The sequence below is a fragment of the Solanum dulcamara genome, chromosome 5, assembly GCF_947179165.1.
Source record: "Solanum dulcamara chromosome 5, daSolDulc1.2, whole genome shotgun sequence".
Taxonomy (NCBI): Eukaryota; Viridiplantae; Streptophyta; class Magnoliopsida; order Solanales; family Solanaceae; genus Solanum; species Solanum dulcamara.
The window spans coordinates 3,179,141-3,197,289 of NC_077241.1; the positions used below are offsets into that span (position 1 = coordinate 3,179,141).

Below are 18,149 nucleotides of genomic sequence, written 5' to 3' on the forward strand. Positions count from 1 at the left end.
ACCTGCCACTTGAAGAGATCCTGCATTGGCAAGATCTTATTGAATTAAGACATGGGCTAACTGTTGATTACTACATTGTATCGGATATGTTCATGAGAAATCCATTAAGAAAAAGCTCCGGTTTGCACGAGAACTTATATGAAGATTAGGCAAAAATTACCATCAACTGTAATACTGATATGAGATGGTTTACTTGACAAAGTGTGCATGTGTCTATGTTACATTCAGCGAAGGCTCTTAGCTAAATGGCTCTTGTAAAGATGGAACTTCCTACTTGTCTTCATCAGCTGTTCCTTCAGCAGATCATTCTTATCTTTTATTTCAGCTTGCAAAATGTGCAATGTCCTTGTGACAGTTTATCTGCTCTCTGCTATCGTTGCCCATACCTCATGGTCAGCCCCATGGACAGAGGGATGAACCTAACAATTATACTACTGTTCCAAATCATTCAGAAAAAAAAAATGGTTCAAAAGCTACTTTTACTTGGACTTGAAAGCTCCGGAACAAGCATCAGGTATTGCCTTTTTGAATCTGTGATCTGTCCGACTTATTTATTGCATGTCACCTGATAGAACATTTGTTAATTTGTTTGTTCTTCATTAACAATTTTATAGCTGAAGTCAAAGCTTCTATTTATGGCACCCTAAGAAATTTTCCTGGAAACTTATTGGGTGTTTCTATATATCCACAAACATTTGGAAATGCCTGTTGCATGTCCCATTTGATGCTTTTCTGCCCGACAGGTTCCCTTAGCAAACTAATAGCTCCACAACAGACCTTAGCATGTCCCGTTTGATGCTTAATGTTTTTCATTTTTTAAGAGAAAATTCCATAGCTGGATGTTGATTCCTTCTCACACAATGCAAAAAAAGATGATTATTGCTCTCTGACTCCTCACACAAAGAAGATCATTTGTCTGTTAACTCTTGTTATTTGTTTAAGTGAATAGAAACTGCTTTGATGGACACATTTTTTTACATCATATTGAAGCTGGCTGTTTTTGCATCTGCTCAATATTCCTTCTAACCAAAAACATGAGAAGTATAAGACATTAAATCATATCTATCATATTCTGGCTACTTTTAATTTAAGCGATTGACAGGTGAAATAATCATGGAGCTTTTATCCCTTCACCTTATTTATATGACTCTTGCATCTTGGAATATATCCCAACTCCCAAGATATGTTCACTATTCTTATGATGATAATGTTATCTATAAAACTTTCTAGACTTCACTTCTTTTGACTATTCGAAATTTGAACTTTGATATGATGTTTCTCTGTTGAATGAACTTCTCAACTATTATTTCGTTATTTTCTTCCATTCTTTGTGTCTAGTCGAACATCATTGTTGAGAAAGAACTAATACTCAGACCGAAAAGTAAAATCTGTTATCCAGTGTGCAACAAGAGCCGGATGTCTTCCTACCTGAAGCCTCTTACTCTCCTTCTTGAAAGGTACAATTCAGCACAAGGTTTAGATGGTCCACTTTCTGTAGTTAAAAGGGGGAAACTGAAAGTGTATTTTAAAACTCCACAATGTCTTCTTTTTCGATAGGATTTATAGCTGCTTTCTCTCCAACCGAAAGAATAGAGAAACTCCAACCATGTACCAACTTGTAAGAGTTGCTAAACTTGATTGACAACTTCGTTACTTGTGGTAGAGGTTGTTTCCATTATACAGGAAGCTACCTACATAAGAATTAGAACCTTGTGTATATTCAAACACTTGCTAAAAATTGAAAATACATTATGTACTCATCCAAATAATTTACTCGAGTCTGTGTGACATTGACTAATATCATTTCCTGACAGGCACCAGCTAATTAGAGTAAATGCCAATGGAATGAAGCATGGCAATGGATGAGATTTTTGAAGATGTTCGTGTTGTAGTATTTTGTGTGGCCCTGATTCATGTCAAAGAACTCTCTAAAAAATGGTCAGACATCCATGTTTCAAAGAGACCCCATTTGTTTTAATCTCGAACAAGTATGTCTGTTTGTGGAGAAGGTCGCTCTTGTACCACTGGACTCTTGTGAGTGGTTCAGCAATTCCAGTCCAGTGCAGACTCACCATAGTAAGCAGTCACTAGCAAACCAAGCATATCTTGTTCTGTTTGAGGAGAAGGTTGCTCTTGTACCACTGGACTCTTGTGAGTGGTTCAGCGATTCCAGTCCAGTGCAGACTCACCATAGTAAGCAGTCACTAGCAAACCAAGCATATCTTGTTCTGTTTGAGGAGAAGGTCGCTCTTGTACCACTGGACTCTTGTGAGTGGTTCAGCGATTCCAGTCCAGTGCAGACTCACCATAGTAAGCAGTCACTAGCAAACCAATCATATTATTATGTCGCGATGAAGTTTAAAGACCTCTATGCTTCTCTCACCGGTAGAAAGCTATTTGTGTGGTAAGCTCGGGCAAGAGACTGTACAACTGATGTTAGCTCTTCTCCATTTATTATCCGTCAGGAGTAAATTAGTTTTAGACATCTTGATATTTGTAGATATGGCAAAGAAAAAGGGAAGCATAGATATCATTGTTGGAGAAGTTGATCGTTGAAAAGAATTGTTTGTCCCTGAATTTCATTGAAAACCTTTCATTTGTTTCTCTTCGATGGAAGTTTTGACTTTCTTGGTATGTATCCTAATTTTTCACGTAATTTTTCTTATGAAACTTGAATGGAAAGGAACCAAATTGTTCAACTCAATTATCCTTTTGAGACAACATGCATTCATGACCTATGCAAAATTCCTACACAAAATTGTCTTGTATAGTGTACAACAATCTATATAATAAACTGAAAAGTTTATATTATGTATATGAATTGAATGAGTAGTCTACTTGAATATACAATTGGCAAAAATTATATTTCATTTTAATCAATGACCACCTAAATACAGTTTCTAACTACGGTCTTATTTGTTTGCACTTAATGGAGTTATGAGTCAGAATAGGTCTTAATCATTAAGATTTAGAACATAGTCTTAATATCATTAAGAGGTACTCTTGTATGGATAATATTCACTATCACTCTATCCACAATTGTCAACCACCTCTGTCATCACAACCACAACTACTACCATTATAAGTCATCATTATCGTCGTCTACCACCAACCACTTATGACATTACAACTACCACCATTGCTAACTAATACTATCAGTTGTTACCATACTTACCTTCTCTATTGTTATGATTATATCCATTGCCGCCACCACTACCGTGTTTGTAGTCGCCACCACCTCCACCACCACTATCAACCTCTATCACCACCATAATCAATTTCTACAACCAACAAACTCCGCCATCACATTTAGCACCGTCGCCAACTATCACCTTACATTTTTCGATCACCACCACCACTACCGCCACCTCCACCACTGCCATCGTCACCATTACTATCACTCACTACTATCAATGTGGTCAATCTCTACTACCAACCACCTTCATCATTATAAGTTTATAACTAGCACCACCACCAACTACCACAAACATATTACCAATCACCACACATTCCTCAACCATCACCGTAAACACCAACTACTAACATCAACCAACTTCATTATTACAACCATCAACACTATTATCAATCGTCACTATTATAATAGTCAGCATAACACCAACCACCTTCACCGTCACAACTATCACCACCATCATTTCTGGCCACTAACAACAACTATTACCATCACCATCACCACTATAAACTATTTGCACCATCACTAGCAGATATAAGTGTTTCATTTTTTTAAATCAATGATTTTTTTCAGTTAATTCTTTTTAATATTTAATTAATTTTTATTTAACTTGTATATTTATTATGTACATATAAAATGATTATGTATATTATGTTGAAAAACAAACAATGTTAATGTATTCAGAATAAATAAGGCCTAAGAATATCAAACTGAGTTAAATTTATGGTTGCAACCCCTTCTTAATTTGCTTGGATCGAGGTGGATGAATTTTTGAACCAAAATATTAACGAAATTTATATTTTTGGACCAAAATATTGATTAGAGAGATATTTCCTTTCGTGTCTACGTTGTTTTCTTTGGTTTTACATTTCCCGCCAACTTTACCAAATCTGCAATTGAAGGTTTATACTCCAAGTCTCCATGGAAAAGCAGAAGAAAATCATGGCGGCGGCCGGAGGAGGAGACCGGCTGAGTGATCTGCCGGAGCCGATTCTACACCACATCCTCTCTAAGTTGTGGGACGAAAAACAAGTTGTGCGAACCAGCATACTCTCTACACGATGGCGATTTCTTTGGATGTCCGTTCCATTATCACTCTGTTTCACCTTCCCCGATAGTGAAAATCAAAATTTCACTCTTGCTTACCTGGCTTGCATCAACGGGAGAACTTTATTATTGGAAGTCTTGCGAGAAAATCAAGAGATTCCGTGTGTGGCGCCTTAGGTACGACGAGATTTATGCTAAAGACGTTGATTTATGGATACATTTTGCTATGAAAGTTGCTAATGTTGAAGTATTTACACTTTCAATTATTTCTGTAAATCAACAAAAATATGAGTTTCCTCAGTTTGGTTATAAAAATTCTTCGTTAAGGGAATTGGATTTACAGCATTGCCAATTGAATCCTTGTGGTAGTAGTGTTAATTGGAGTAATCTCGTTTCTCTTTCAATTGGGTACGTGGAATTGACTGATGATGCTATGGAAAAGGTATTATCTGGTTGCCCTAACTTAGAACGCTTGGAACTACAAAAAGTTTCGGGCATACATCGTTTAGAAACTAAATCTGTGAAGTTGAGAGAATTGACATTAGAAGAGTACTATGATAAGAATCAAGATATTTGGCTCGAAATAATAGCCCCGCATATTAAGCATTTGGAAATTTTGGGATTGAGCAGTGAGATACGCATCGAGCAGGGAAATGTGGCTTCGCTTGTTTATGCAATCATTCGTTTAAATTTTGATTTTGAGGATGAGGAAAGCAACTTGGAGAAGGAGTTTAGGTGCTTGAAGGAACTTCTTCAAAGTGTTGCCCATGTCGAGAATCTTGAATTGGGTAGCTGGTGCATTGAGGTTTATTCATACTCTTCACTATTCAAAATTCAGAATCTTTTTTTATTTGCTATTGAATCATCACTTTAGTAACACTAATAGTGCCACTACTTAGGATAATTTGATAACTAGGTTGCTACGTACTAAAGAGTAAAGAGTTTGCAATTGATAAAACAACTTGTAAATTTAGTTTGATTTACATTGATCTTACTTTTAAGTCACGTTGATGAGTTTTTAAGTGCTTGGAGGTCCATCTTTGGATTTTCAAACCAACCATGAACACTTTGATGTGGAAAATCACACTCATATAGTCCAAGCTATTTTTTATGAATTATTCAACAATTTGCATCTCATTTATCAATTGTCAGATTTCCTTGTTTTGATATATTCTGGTTTATCTTTTTGGTTTATAAGTGCTTGTCCATTCTGGAGTTAAAAGGGTGGCAGTCTCCACCATCAAGTCGGAAATTGTTAGAACTTAACGTAGCCGGCGACCAATTGGACTTCCCTGGAATTTGCAGCTTTCTACAGAGCTCATTGGATCTTGAGACATTGGTCATTGACTGGTTTGAGGATGCACCAAGAGTAAGTTTCTTTTAGACCTTTATTTGTTTTTGTTACGAAGAGGGGGGACGTGACTTCCTTATTTTTACAAAAAAGATAAGCCTCTAATGTGTAAGCAAAAAGAGGTTTCTGTGTAGGAGGGAGACTCCCATTTGCAATTTGAAACATAACTAGTTTAAGTGCTTAATGAGCTTCACAAGTAATGTTGCTAACAGGCGCTCACTTTTGCTTTTTGCGGCTACAATGTAGCCTTACTCTCTATTTGTATATCTCTGCATCTTCTTGATGCCTTCTATGATTAAACCAATTACTTCATCAAAAAAAAAAGAGTTTCACAACAATATCTTCTGACTTGTGGAGATTGCTCCCGTGTATGTTGTTTTCACAAGAACTAAAAAAGAGAAAAAAGTGAGACAAGTAACATGTGAGCTGACAGAAGGATCAAACTAGGAAATTCATCTTGTTGCATTATTGGAGATAAGCTTTGGGTTTTCTTTCGAATTCTGAAATAAGGGAGGTTCCACTTGTCAATTATTAAGTTCCCTCTAGCTTCTCTTGGTAGTGAGTTAAAGCCGAAAATTTTCTTCCTTACCTTCAATAGGTGATTGCATCCCAGCTAAAGAATCAGCCACACATATACTTCTCTGTAATATTGTGTCACTTTGAATCCACTCTTTAATATCTTCAATAATAGGTTAATAGTGCCAAAAAGTTTTTGTAACTCACTTGACAACATTCACAATAAATTAGGGTGGTCTTCCACCCAAATGTTTCTAATACAATGTTCAAGACACCATTTAAGCCCATAGGAAAGTAAATGCTGCAGTCTTATTATGTAAAGTGCCATAATAATATCACTTGGTCGACATCGTCCTTGTTCGCAACTGCCATCTGTGTTTAATCAGTTTTGCCCATCCTAGATGAGGTTTACACCATTTTACAGTGCTTGTCCATCGAGGTGTGTATTTTTCAATGTATTCACAGATATTGCTCCAGGGAAGGCCTAGTTCAATTTCTGAAAGTTTCATTTCAATGTTGCTTTCTTTGAATTTCAGAATCTGCCTTTTAGTCTGGAAAGTGGATGATGTCTCTTTGCTAACTCTGCTTTGCTTATTATTCTGTTTTTGTGTAAGATGTTTAGAGGAACTCTCTCGTGCTCACAATTTATTTTTGTCAAGAAAATGGTTCAGCTTGAGTTGCCTTGACTGAAACTTCACGTTGTCGCTATCAAAATTGATTTCTGAGTAAACTTTTGGTAGTTGTTGGAAAAAGAAGCTTAACAAGGGATTGTTCTCACCTGCATGCTAGGGGGTAAAATGATCAGATTTGACGAAGCTTTGAAACATTTTTGTTGTAGTTTGCATGTACCACATTGTAACATTTGTTGAGCACTTGAGATGTTCCTTGAATTTTAAAATTCCTGACCTTTTTTAATTATCGACAATCAACTCTTTGGCTTCCTCTTTCCATCTAAGGAGAGTAACTGGTTAACATATCGGATTCTTTCCTACAGGACTTCCTATCAAGTTACACAAATGAGGATAAACAGACGAGGAGGTTCGAGACACATAATTTTAACGGCTCATTTCCACATCTGAAAACCATCAAGATCGATAACCTTTGGGGACTACTAAGTGAAAATAAATTTGTGCTGCCATTGGTGAAATATTTGCTCAAGCATGCGATCGTACTAGAAAAGTTTGTCATTGGTACATCATTCGTAGGGAGTGATTTGTTTCCGGATCATGCTAAAATGACACAGGAGTTCCTAAGCTTTCCAAGATCATCTCCGCACATTTCAGTTGTCTTTTCTTATTGATAACCTTTGGCCCCTATCGTTTGAACCAGTTGCAACATATCAAACTAATTTTGTGAAGGAAGCTAAGCAGTGGAACCTTGGCCCATCGTGTATGCTGGGGTTATTACAGAAGGAAAGAAATAGTTGGTGCTTTGAAGGTAAAGCGTTTTGTAGCCAGGTCCATTCCGTTTGGGCTCTCTGTTCACACTCCAGTTGGGCCTGGGCGTGAAGGGGTGTTAGAGTGGGTAAAATGTCTCACATTGATTGGGAAATGGATTGGTGGTCTCCTTATATGGACTTGGACAATCATTTCTTCATGAGTTAGTTTTTAGGATTGAGTTCGGCCCAGATATCACATTTTTAAGCAAACTAAGAAGTGTATTGTTGTGAATTGTGATATAATTTTTGTACTCACAAGTAGGGGTGTACATGGACCGGGTTGGTTCGGATTTTTTACAAATCAAACCAAACCATTTGTGTCGGGTTATTAAATCTATAAACCAAACCAAACCAATAAAAGTCGGGTTTTTCGATATCAATTTTTCTCGGGTTTTTTCGGATTTTTTGGGGTTTCTTGGGTTTTTCATAGTATCTAATAAAAAACACAGAGCAGTACTTCTTAAAAAGAGTTCTAGTACAAAATATCAACATATAAGATGGAGGCAGAACATTGTTTGAAGTTTTAACTTTATAATATAATTTATAAGATGAGCTTTTTTTGCATATTATTTAGATGAGCTTCTCAAATCCAAATCTAAATGTAAGAAAAAAAACAAAAATTATGAAAAAAATTTAAAAAATATTTATAAATTACATTTTAATAAATATTTTTATGTATAACATAATTTAAAAGTAGTATATCTATAATCGGGTTGGTTTGGGTTCGGTTTGATTTTTTTTAGTTAAAACCAAATCAATCTTATAATGGTCGGGTTTTTTTTTCAAACACCAAATCAAGTCAAATCAAACCACTAGTCGGGTTTTTTTTCCGATTTGGTTCGATTTGTCGGTTTGGTGCGGTTTATCGGTTTGCCCTGTACAGTCTTACTCACAAGCATGGTCTTGGTGCTCGACCAGTTATATTCATAAACAAATAAATTCTCTTTACTTATCGAAAAATATAGTCTAGTTTATTTATCTTCTCTAGTCTCCACTCTAATATTATATCTATATTTATCGAAATGTTGGTGCTCTACAAAATGGGATTGGCTATTTGAAATTTGGCTGATTTTCTTAAAAATTCGAATGTTTTAGAAATTTGGTTGTTTCTTTTTATAAAATAAATAAATTAATGAATGATGTGAGGAGACATTTATTTATATTTAATAGAAATGAGTGTTATGTCATGAACATAAAATTAAACTTATTTACTCATGTTTTGATTTCAAATTTTGTATTCAAACGACTTTATTAAAGGGAATTTGTTTAAATTTGTAATACATTTGCAGCTTTTTTTAGATTTTTTTAATTATGAAATAGATTTACTTTATTTTTCTGTTTGTTTTATTTTATATAGAAAAATTTGAGTAATGGGATCAAACTCTTATTTTTCTTTTGTATAAAAAATAAATTTAAAAAAATTCACGATGATTATGAACCACTAGAGAAGGGAACATAGCATATTCAAGTCATTAAAAACAATAATATGCTTTGACTTCATTCTCCATTGAATAATATTATGACTTATATCTTCTTTTCTTGTGAATTTTACTTTAATTAGTTGAGATTTGAGTTCTTTTCATAATAGTAATTTGAAGAAAAAGTAGCGGAGAGAGAGAAACAACTCAAAAGATGGATTAAAGATTTAATTTAACGGAGACATGAGTTTAGTTAATATAAACTTAAGCTATTTGTATAGAAAATGGACAAAGATCAAACCTGATAAATTTTTGAATACTTAAAGGATTAAACTGGTACGTGTATAGTTAAGAAACCAAACCAAAATAAATGTATAGTTAATGAACCAAACATGATAAGTTTTTGAATAGGCATAATACATAAATATGTTATTTAACTTAACTTCAGTTTATATCTATGTCCTCCAATTTTTGGTGTGCATAAGTAAACACTTAGGGGTCGTCTGGTTGGGAACAAGTTATCGCAAAATTAGTTATCCTATCAATATGATATAAATGACGGGATAAATAATCTATTAATTAACTACCTAATACCTCCAACCAAACACAAGGTAAAATAATCATATATTTTATTCCCAAATTATTATTACCTTATACCTCACATCAAACGACTTCTAAAATTTGTGTAATGTTGAACAAGTACACATATGCATCCTATGTAGCGTTCTGTATGATCAAATTGCATCCTACGTGGCATTTTGTGTTTATTACGTCATGTAGAATACGTGTGTCTATGTGCATATTTAAAGTTGAAGAACATAGATATTAGTTGCGGTCCAATTAAATGATATATTTATGTATCATGTCTTTTGAATATTTAAAGTAGGGCTACGTATCGATCGGTTTGATCCGGTTTTGAAATTTATCGGTTTGACTTATCGATTATTGGTTTATAGACATGCCAAACCGTTGTAGAATCATTAAGATACTGGCTTATCGATTATCAATTTATCAGTTATTAATCATTTATCGGTTCGATCATCGATTTAACCGTTAAGATTTGATTAAAAAATAAATAAAAATCACTTGGAAACAAGGTGACAAACCAAATAAAAACATTGTATAAAAACCAAGAGTTTGACACCAAGAAATAAAAGTATGAAAGCTAAATCTTAAGTGAAGGAATTTATATACCGAATGGTAATAAATATAAATTATTCAGTTACTATCGATTTATCAGTTAACTCGCTAAGAAAAAAGCATAAATCATTAAAAATCGATAACATGATAATAAAAAATAAAATAAAATCATTACCGAAACCGCTAAATCAATAACCCATTATCGATAAATCAATAACTTTCTTTTATTAAGTTTTTCAATTTCGATTCGATTTTAAATAACCCTAATTAAAAGGACTAAAATCGATTAGTATATAATTAATGGACCATTTTAGACCTATTTCATTATTTATAACTTTTTCTCTCCAATTTCTTCTAGTAGAAGAACCTTACCACGGAAAGCAAGGGTTTACAGTTTTCTGCAATTTTGGATCTGTAGAAATCGCATTTTTGAAGGTAATCGGAAAAAGCTATGGACCCAACGAAGTTGAATCAACTGAAGCAATTCGTCGAACAGTGCAAATCCAATCCTTCTATTCTCTCCGATTCTTCTCTTTCCTTTTTCCGTGACTACATTGAAAGGTATGTTTCTTAATTCCATTTTGAAAATAGTAATTTTTTCAATGATTAAATTATTATGGAGATGTATAGCTGCTTTGCTTTCAGTTACTGTATTGTTGTTGGATGAGCTGACTTATTTGTTTGATTTTTTTGCAGTCTCGGTGCTAAACTTCCTCCGTCTGCTTACGATACCGGCGATTACAAAGCGGTAGGATTAATTTTTTTAAAACCTTTTTAGTTGTTTAGAATTGCGTAATGGTCAATGATGTGGGATGAGAACCATGAGGCTCAAATCTCAATACAGACAAAAATGCTAGCTGATTTCTTCTAATTTGTCCCAGTTTTAGTGGACAGAGTTAAATGGCAACAGGTATTCCGTGGACTTAGAGATTATCACAAAGATATAAAAATATTATTTTCCTGTAAAGTTTTAATATTATTGTTACTGATGAGTATAGTGATCTGTACAAACACAAATAGGGAAAGAGTAAAATCTTTGGCCTTTAAATTTCTGCGAGTGGATATTACTGAACATAGATAACCTATGTCCAATTATTTTCTGAACAATTTAGTTCTAAAATCATATGAAAGGAAGTTGTCTAAAAGAAACTCTAGGAATTAGGAATGATATAATGAAAGCAAGGGATTCCAATTTCCAACCAGTTGGGAGTAAGGCTGAGTTGTTAGAACCATGAGGTTCAAATCTTAACACTGGGTGATTTCTTCTAATCTATCCTAGTTTTAGTGAACAGAGTTTACTTGGTACTTGTTGCTGGTAGGAGGTGACAGGTATCTCGTGGAATTAGTCGAGGTTATAAAAGAAATATAAAAATATTATTTTCCTGTAAAGTTTTAATATTATTGTTACTGATGAGTATAGTGATCTGTACAAACACAAATAGGGAAAGAGTAAAATCTTTGGCCTTTAAATTTCTGCGAGTGGATACTACTGAACACAGATAACCTATGTCCAATTATTTTCCGAACAATTTAGTTCTAAAATCACATGAAAGGAAGTTGTCTAAAAGAAACTCTAGGAATTAGGAATGATATAATGAAAGCAAGGGATTCCAATTTCCAACCAGTTGGGAGTAAGGCTGAGTTGTTAGAACCATGAGGTTCAAATCTTAACACTGGGTGATTTCTTCTAATCTATCCTAGTTTTAGTGAACAGAGTTTACTTGGTACTTGTTGCTGGTAGGAGGTGACAGGTATCTCGTGGAATTAGTCGAGGTTATAAAAGAAATATAAAGATATTATTTTTCTGTAAAATCTTAAGATTATTGTTAATGTTGAGTAAAGTGACCTGTACAATCACAAATAGAGAGAGTAAAATCTTTGGCCTTTAAATTTCTGCGAGTGGATACTACTGAACACAGATAACCTATGTCCAATTATTTTCCGAACAATTTAGTTCTAAAATCACATGAAAGGAAGTTGTCTAAAAGAAACTCTAGGAATTAGGAATGATATAATGAAAGCAAGGGATTCCAATTTCCAACCAGTTGGGAGTAAGGCTGAGTTGTTAGAACCATGAGGTTCAAATCTTAACACTGGGTGATTTCTTCTAATCTGTCCTAGTTTTAGTGAACAGAGTTTACTTGGTACTTGTTGCTGGTAGGAGGTGGCAGGTATCTCGTGAAATTAGTCGAGGTTATAAAAGAAATATAAAGATATTATTTTTCTGTAAAATCTTAAGATTATTGTTAATGTTGAGTAAAGTGACCTGTACAAGCACAAATAGAGAGAGTAAAATCTTTGGCTCTTAGATTTGTGTGAGTGGATACTTCTGAACATAGATAAACTATGTCCAATTATTTTCCGAACAATTTAGTCCTAAAATCATATGAAAGGAAGTTGTCTAAAAAAAACTCTAGGAATTGAGAATGATATAATGGAAGCAAGGGATTCCAATTTCCAACCAGTTGGGAGTAAGGCTGAGTTTTAGACTGACTTAGCTCCAGCTAGACAAGTGTGAGGTTTATAAAACTTCTGATATGCCTTGGAAGGTAAATTACTGACTATTATTGTAGTGAAATGGGTTATAGAATAGACTGAATATCTATAGATGCGGAACACAACTAGCATGGGATTGAGGTGAAGTTGATTGATTAACTGATTTGATTATGGTTTTCTTTACATATCTGCAAGTTTCCACTTTATACAGTTTCATTAATTACTGTATTGGTATGGTCTATGGCTTCTCATTAAATATGGGTTAATGGGAAAGTTATACGCCTTCCTTGGATTCCATATGGTCCTATTGATCTAACATTTTCTATGCATAAGTCTCATGTGGTGGATGAGAGTGATGAAGAGATAGATGATGTTGAGAATGATGCTAATACGAAAGAGACAGTTGAAGAGGAGGAGGAGCCTGAGATAATTGAATCTGATGTTGAGCTTGATGAGAGTGACGCTGTGGAACCTGACAATGATGAGCCACAGAAGGTATGCTGTCCGATTGATTAACAATTTTTTCCTGTTTTGGGTTCAAAGGTTAATGTTTATTTTTAACATTACAAATCTGTTTTTCTAGATGGGAGATCCTTCCGTTGAGGTGACTGAAGAAAGCCGTGATGCTTCTCAGGAGTCCAAATCTCAGGCCATGGAAGCAATTTCTGAAGGTGATGCTGTTCAATGTCTATATGTTGCCTGTTGGTATGCCTGTCTGTGTTTTCACAAAATCAGTGGCATCATGTCTCTCACTTTTGTTGTTTGTGTTCATCAGGTAAGCTAGAAGATGCAATTGAGCATCTTACAAAGGCAGTTCTCCTCAATCCTAAATCAGCAATTATGTATGCTACTAGAGGTACATTTACCATCTGCTTTCAAAGTGGATTTACTGATGTTGATTTTTTGTAATTCGAGTATTCATTTGCATTCAACGAATTACTGTTTGTTTGCTTTTGTCTTACACAGCAAGTGTTTATATCAAGATGAAGAAGCCAAATGCTGCCATAAGAGATGCAACTGCAGCATTGGAGGTTGGTCTTGCTATTAGATTTGCTTACCTGAATTTCTCTCTGTTCTATATACGTTTCTAATAATACAATTAATTTTTGATAAGGTCACTCTATAATTGCAGTGGATGGATTTATCCAAAAAAATAAATTCCATTGACTGAGTAATATTTCTTGCGGGATTTATATGGAAATTACCCTGAATAATTTAGCAGACATATCCTCTTTACGTGCTCTTCCATTCTTGAGGCAGATATGGAGTCATGTAGGCATCAAATTTGCATGTTTCCTAGTTAATCCATTTTTCTATCATCTGGTTGAATACATTAGTCTTCCCAAATTGTTTTTCATTTTCCTGTTTTGAATGTCGTAATGTGGTGACTACACAAATTATTCATGTTTTAACCCCCGGTTAAATACTTTTGTCAAACAATGTATTAATATCGTTAACAATTTCAAAAAGTAGATAACATGATTTTTGAGAAAGCAGTTTTCTTTGTCCTGCATCACAATGGAAAGAAAAATCAAATCAATTTCATGTTCAATATATCATGGAAACTTGGCTGTTCTTGCAGATAAACCCAGATTCTGCTAAAGGTTACAAATCACGTGGTATTGCCAGAGCCATGCTGGGACAATGGGAGGCAGCTGCTAAGGATCTTCATGTGGCTTCGAAGCTGGACTATGATGAGGAAATAAGTGTTGTGCTTAAGAAGGTTGCTTGCTGTGATATAACCTCATAACAGTGATAAGTTGTAGTGCTAGGTGGCCTTTTCTTTGTATGATACTAGCAGGCCCCCTGTTATCTTGTTTAAGGGGCAATGGTCATTACTTGCAAGTGATTATGTGTTGTCTCTCACAGGTTGAGCCAAATGCACATAGAATTGAAGAACACCACAGGAAGTATGATAGGCTGCGCAAAGAACGAGAAGATAGAAAGATTGAACGTGAGAGACAACAAAGAAAGGCTGAAGCCCAGGTAACCCTTAATTACTTTTTTGGTTTTATGCTCGTGTGGCACCTTTTCTGCATGTTAATATTTGGTTATGCCTTATATCTCAGGCTGCTTATGAAAAGGCCAAGAAGCAAGAAGAATCCTCATCAAGTAGGAGAGCTGGTGGCATGCCCGGAGGCTTCCCTGGTGGCATGCCCGGAGGCTTCCCTGGGGGCATGCCCGGAGGCTTCCCTGGGGGCATGCCCGGAGGCTTCCCTGGGGGCATGCCCGGAGGCTTCCCTGGGGGCATGCCCGGAGGCTTCCCTGGGGGCATGCCCGGAGGCTTTTCAGGGGGTATGCCTGGGTCCGCACCCGGAGGAATGCCCGGAGGCTTTCCTGGGGGTATGCCCGGTAACATGGACTACAGCAAAATACTGAATGTAAGTAAATCTACTTTTGTATGTTTGCTTTTGCAGCAAATTATGGTCTTAGTACAAATGTTTGAACAAAGGTATTATCTTAGGTGAAGATCAATTTCAAATAAAAAAGAAAAATCTTGTATTGCTTTATAGAAAATGAATCTTTTAAGTCACTGTTTGTCGATAGCAGGGAAACTAAAATATCCTTTATATTTTTGGCTGGAGCAGGACCCTGAATTAATGGCGGCATTCAAGGATCCAGATGTCATGGCTGCACTGCAAGATGGTACTTTCCTTTTTGTCCTAACCTTTTAGCCTGTCTATTCGAGTTGTCTCTCACATGGTTTTGCTTTGATAAGTAAGGCATTTCATTTCTTGATAAGTCATCCAGCTGTTTTACTTGAAGATGATTATCAATTATCACATATTTACTATATGCTCTAAACTTCAAATAGCTTTGCAAATTGCAACATATATCAATTTCATTTTGAGTTGAATAACAAATATATATGCTTTATATTTTGGAAGATTTGACTATTTTGGAACATCTCCTTATTATGTCCGTTGGTGTCTGATGGTTAAATACCACGTGTGATGTATCAACACGGTATAAACATGGTAAGGGAAATTGGTGCTCTCACCAGCAGCTTATTAACTACCAGTTCAATCAGTGGAAGTCTATTCAAAACATCGCCTTTTTTTTTTTCTAGCTAAAAAATTAAGCACCTCCGATAAATTTATTCTTCACTGTGTTACCTTAATACATCTATGCCACTTGATAGTATCTGTAAGGTCCATATCAAAAGGTAGAGAAAACAAAAGGAAAACATCCACAGGCTGCTTGAATGTTCTGTATCTCCTATACGAAAATCTAATTAATTAGCAACAGCAGAGGGTTAAGTATGCATATCAATTACAGACAAACAAAGAAAAATTGACTTCAATGTTGCACATACTATGAGTGTTTTCAGATGTACTAGTTTCATTGTTTTCTCTTACTGAATGTGACTTGTATTTTGCAGTGATGAAGAACCCGGCTAATTTGGCCAAGCATCAAGCAAATCCTAAGGTTGCTCCTATTATTGCAAAAATGATGGGCAAATTTGCTGGAAATAAGTGAGTTTTTGTCAGTGGGAATTTCTAGATACCGTCGTCGGCCTTGGCATTAAACCACTATCTATGCATGTATTTTCAGCTTGGATTGACGAATCTTGATAGAGAACATGTAATTTATCGTGAGCTTGATTTTATTGAGTACAAGGTCATGCCCCAAGATTGTGTCTAATCCAAGTTCAGGTTCAAACTAGTTGTTGTGCATTGCTGGTCAATTGAAATTGGTTTAATTTCTGTTTCTTATTGCTTTATTCATGTGTTCTCATTTTTCCAACTATATATCTCATCCTTTATCTTGTAAGGCTTAATACATGGCCACTAAATTTGTACGATATTTTATTTAGACATTCGAATTTCAATATAACACTTCAATTTTTAATAAAGTATTTTAACTAGATACTTTCGGTTCAAATTTGAATTTTTTTTGTGTGTTATCATTCGTCTATTAGGTAGTTAAGCTAATCATAAAATATAAAGTATCCTTAAATTATATGTATTTGCCTCAATAAGTCATAAAACTCAGACATTTAATACTTGAGGTTGATGTGTATAATTAAAGGAGATAACATATTTTATGTGGTTAACTTAATTATCTTATAGACAAATGAAAATATGCACAAAAGTTTTGTTGAAATTGACCAGAAAATGTCTAATTGGAACACTTTTCTAAGCGTTGTGGTGTTTAATTGAAACATGACATGGTTCAAGTGTTTAAATAATTATAAAATATCATATAAATTATCACTTTCACAAATTTTAAGATGAATAAATAATTCACCCTTTAGTATTTTTAAGGTTAGATAAGAATGTATTTTAATGAATTTATCCTTCCAATAAAATTAGCAGAATTTAAGGTGTGTTCTTATCGTCTAGAATTTCAAAACTTTAGCATTTGATAAAAATGTAATTGTAATTGTATATTCAGACCGAATATACAATTATATACTAATAACAATTATGGTGAGATAAATAAAATTCTCTCATCAATTTCACCGGATCCATGTCGGAGACAGCGGAGTAATCGTTACACCATTCGTCATCAAAGATTTGGAGTTCAGGACCTAAATAAAAAAAAGAAATCATATTAAAAAAAATATTTTTCTTTAAATGAGCATTACATAACTCTGATCTTGATTAGTTTAGCTGAAAAATAAAATTAATACTAGTGATGTAGGTATGCTCAGTAGCAACTGAGGCGTATCCAGGATTTGTAGATGATGGGTGCACTATTACAAAAAGGCGGATTTAAAATATAAATTTGATCGGTTTGATATTTAGATTCTTATCACTGAAAATCATTAAAATTTTAAAATTATAGGTCCAAAATTAATTTTTATATATATATATATATTAAAATGCCAAAAAAGCTACCAATTAGAGTGGTGTTACCTAATTTTAGAAAGAAAAATAAAACAAGATAGATATAAGATTTCAAATTTCTAACCTCACTTAGAGAGGTGCGCCCAATTTTCATCGCATTATATGATACTCCGAGCGTGGGTTCACACATCTATGTTTTAATATTTTAAAAAAAATATAGCACTTCTATATATGATCTCGGGAGAGAAGCATGGATTCACGTGAATCCGGTGACCCCCTTGCATACGCCCTTGCTTAGTAGCCTCGGTTAACAACCATAGGTGACTGATGCCATATGGACCGTATCTATTATATATACTTAGGGGTCGTTTAATAACTGATTTGAATGTGAGCTATGCATATATTAAATCTTATACAAGTAATATATAAAATTAGTATGTGTATAAATTATGATAGAATTTATGTATTATTTTGTGTAAATAGAATATGCAATGTTCAATGCTCCTGTTAAAAATAGGTAGAGAACTAAATTATCAATTTCTACTACATAAATATAGTATTTATATTTATAATAACACTAGTTTAGGGTGCGTGTACGTTAATTAAAGAATTTTCAAGAAAACATCAAGTTAGGGTTCTTTTTCAAGATTTTTCAACAAGGTAAGTCCTTCTTCATAGATTTCAAGCTGTTCAAACCAAACTTCTTCATCTATTCATGAATCGCTAAGAGAAATCTTAAATCCTAATCATAGGGTTTCCA

General features: G+C 34.5%; 3 protein-coding genes across 3 annotated transcripts; all 3 read left to right on the top strand.

The window, feature by feature from the left end:
- Positions 1 to 208: 208 nt before the first annotated feature.
- Positions 209 to 2,093, top strand: LOC129890332 (uncharacterized). The gene is made up of 2 exons (XM_055965898.1): positions 209 to 514; positions 1,815 to 2,093. The coding sequence occupies exons 1-2, from the start codon at positions 246 to 248 to the stop codon at positions 1,864 to 1,866; spliced, it is 321 nt and encodes a 106-aa protein (XP_055821873.1). The 5' UTR covers positions 209 to 245; the 3' UTR covers positions 1,867 to 2,093.
- Positions 2,094 to 4,043: 1,950 nt separating this feature from the next.
- On the top strand, positions 4,044 to 7,908 carry LOC129890334 (F-box protein At5g03100-like). The gene is given in 4 exon segments (XM_055965899.1): positions 4,044 to 4,351; positions 4,353 to 5,042; positions 5,436 to 5,606; positions 7,099 to 7,908. Coding segments are annotated over 4 exon segments (1,407 nt in total). The 5' UTR covers positions 4,044 to 4,111; the 3' UTR covers positions 7,405 to 7,908.
- A 2,534-nt stretch (positions 7,909 to 10,442) lies between these two features.
- On the top strand, positions 10,443 to 16,312 carry LOC129888796 (FAM10 family protein At4g22670-like). Its single transcript, XM_055963811.1, has 11 exons — positions 10,443 to 10,661; positions 10,797 to 10,848; positions 12,930 to 13,091; positions 13,180 to 13,267; positions 13,372 to 13,452; positions 13,563 to 13,627; positions 14,179 to 14,319; positions 14,466 to 14,582; positions 14,666 to 14,977; positions 15,185 to 15,242; positions 15,979 to 16,312. The coding sequence occupies exons 1-11, from the start codon at positions 10,552 to 10,554 to the stop codon at positions 16,074 to 16,076; spliced, it is 1,284 nt and encodes a 427-aa protein (XP_055819786.1). The 5' UTR covers positions 10,443 to 10,551; the 3' UTR covers positions 16,077 to 16,312.
- Positions 16,313 to 18,149: the final 1,837 nt, after the last annotated feature.

Coding starts and splice junctions, on each gene's coding strand:
- LOC129890332 (XM_055965898.1), top strand. CDS start 246: ATGGCTCTTGTAAAGATGGAACTTCCTACTTGTCTTCATCAGCTGTTC. Junction 515..1,814: donor AGCTCCGGAACAAGCATCAG/GTATTGCCTTTT, acceptor ATTTCCTGACAG/GCACCAGCTAATTAGAGTAA.
- LOC129888796 (XM_055963811.1), top strand. CDS start 10,552: ATGGACCCAACGAAGTTGAATCAACTGAAGCAATTCGTCGAACAGTGC. Junction 13,628..14,178: donor ATGCAACTGCAGCATTGGAG/GTTGGTCTTGCT, acceptor CTGTTCTTGCAG/ATAAACCCAGATTCTGCTAA. Junction 14,583..14,665: donor AAAGAAAGGCTGAAGCCCAG/GTAACCCTTAAT, acceptor CTTATATCTCAG/GCTGCTTATGAAAAGGCCAA.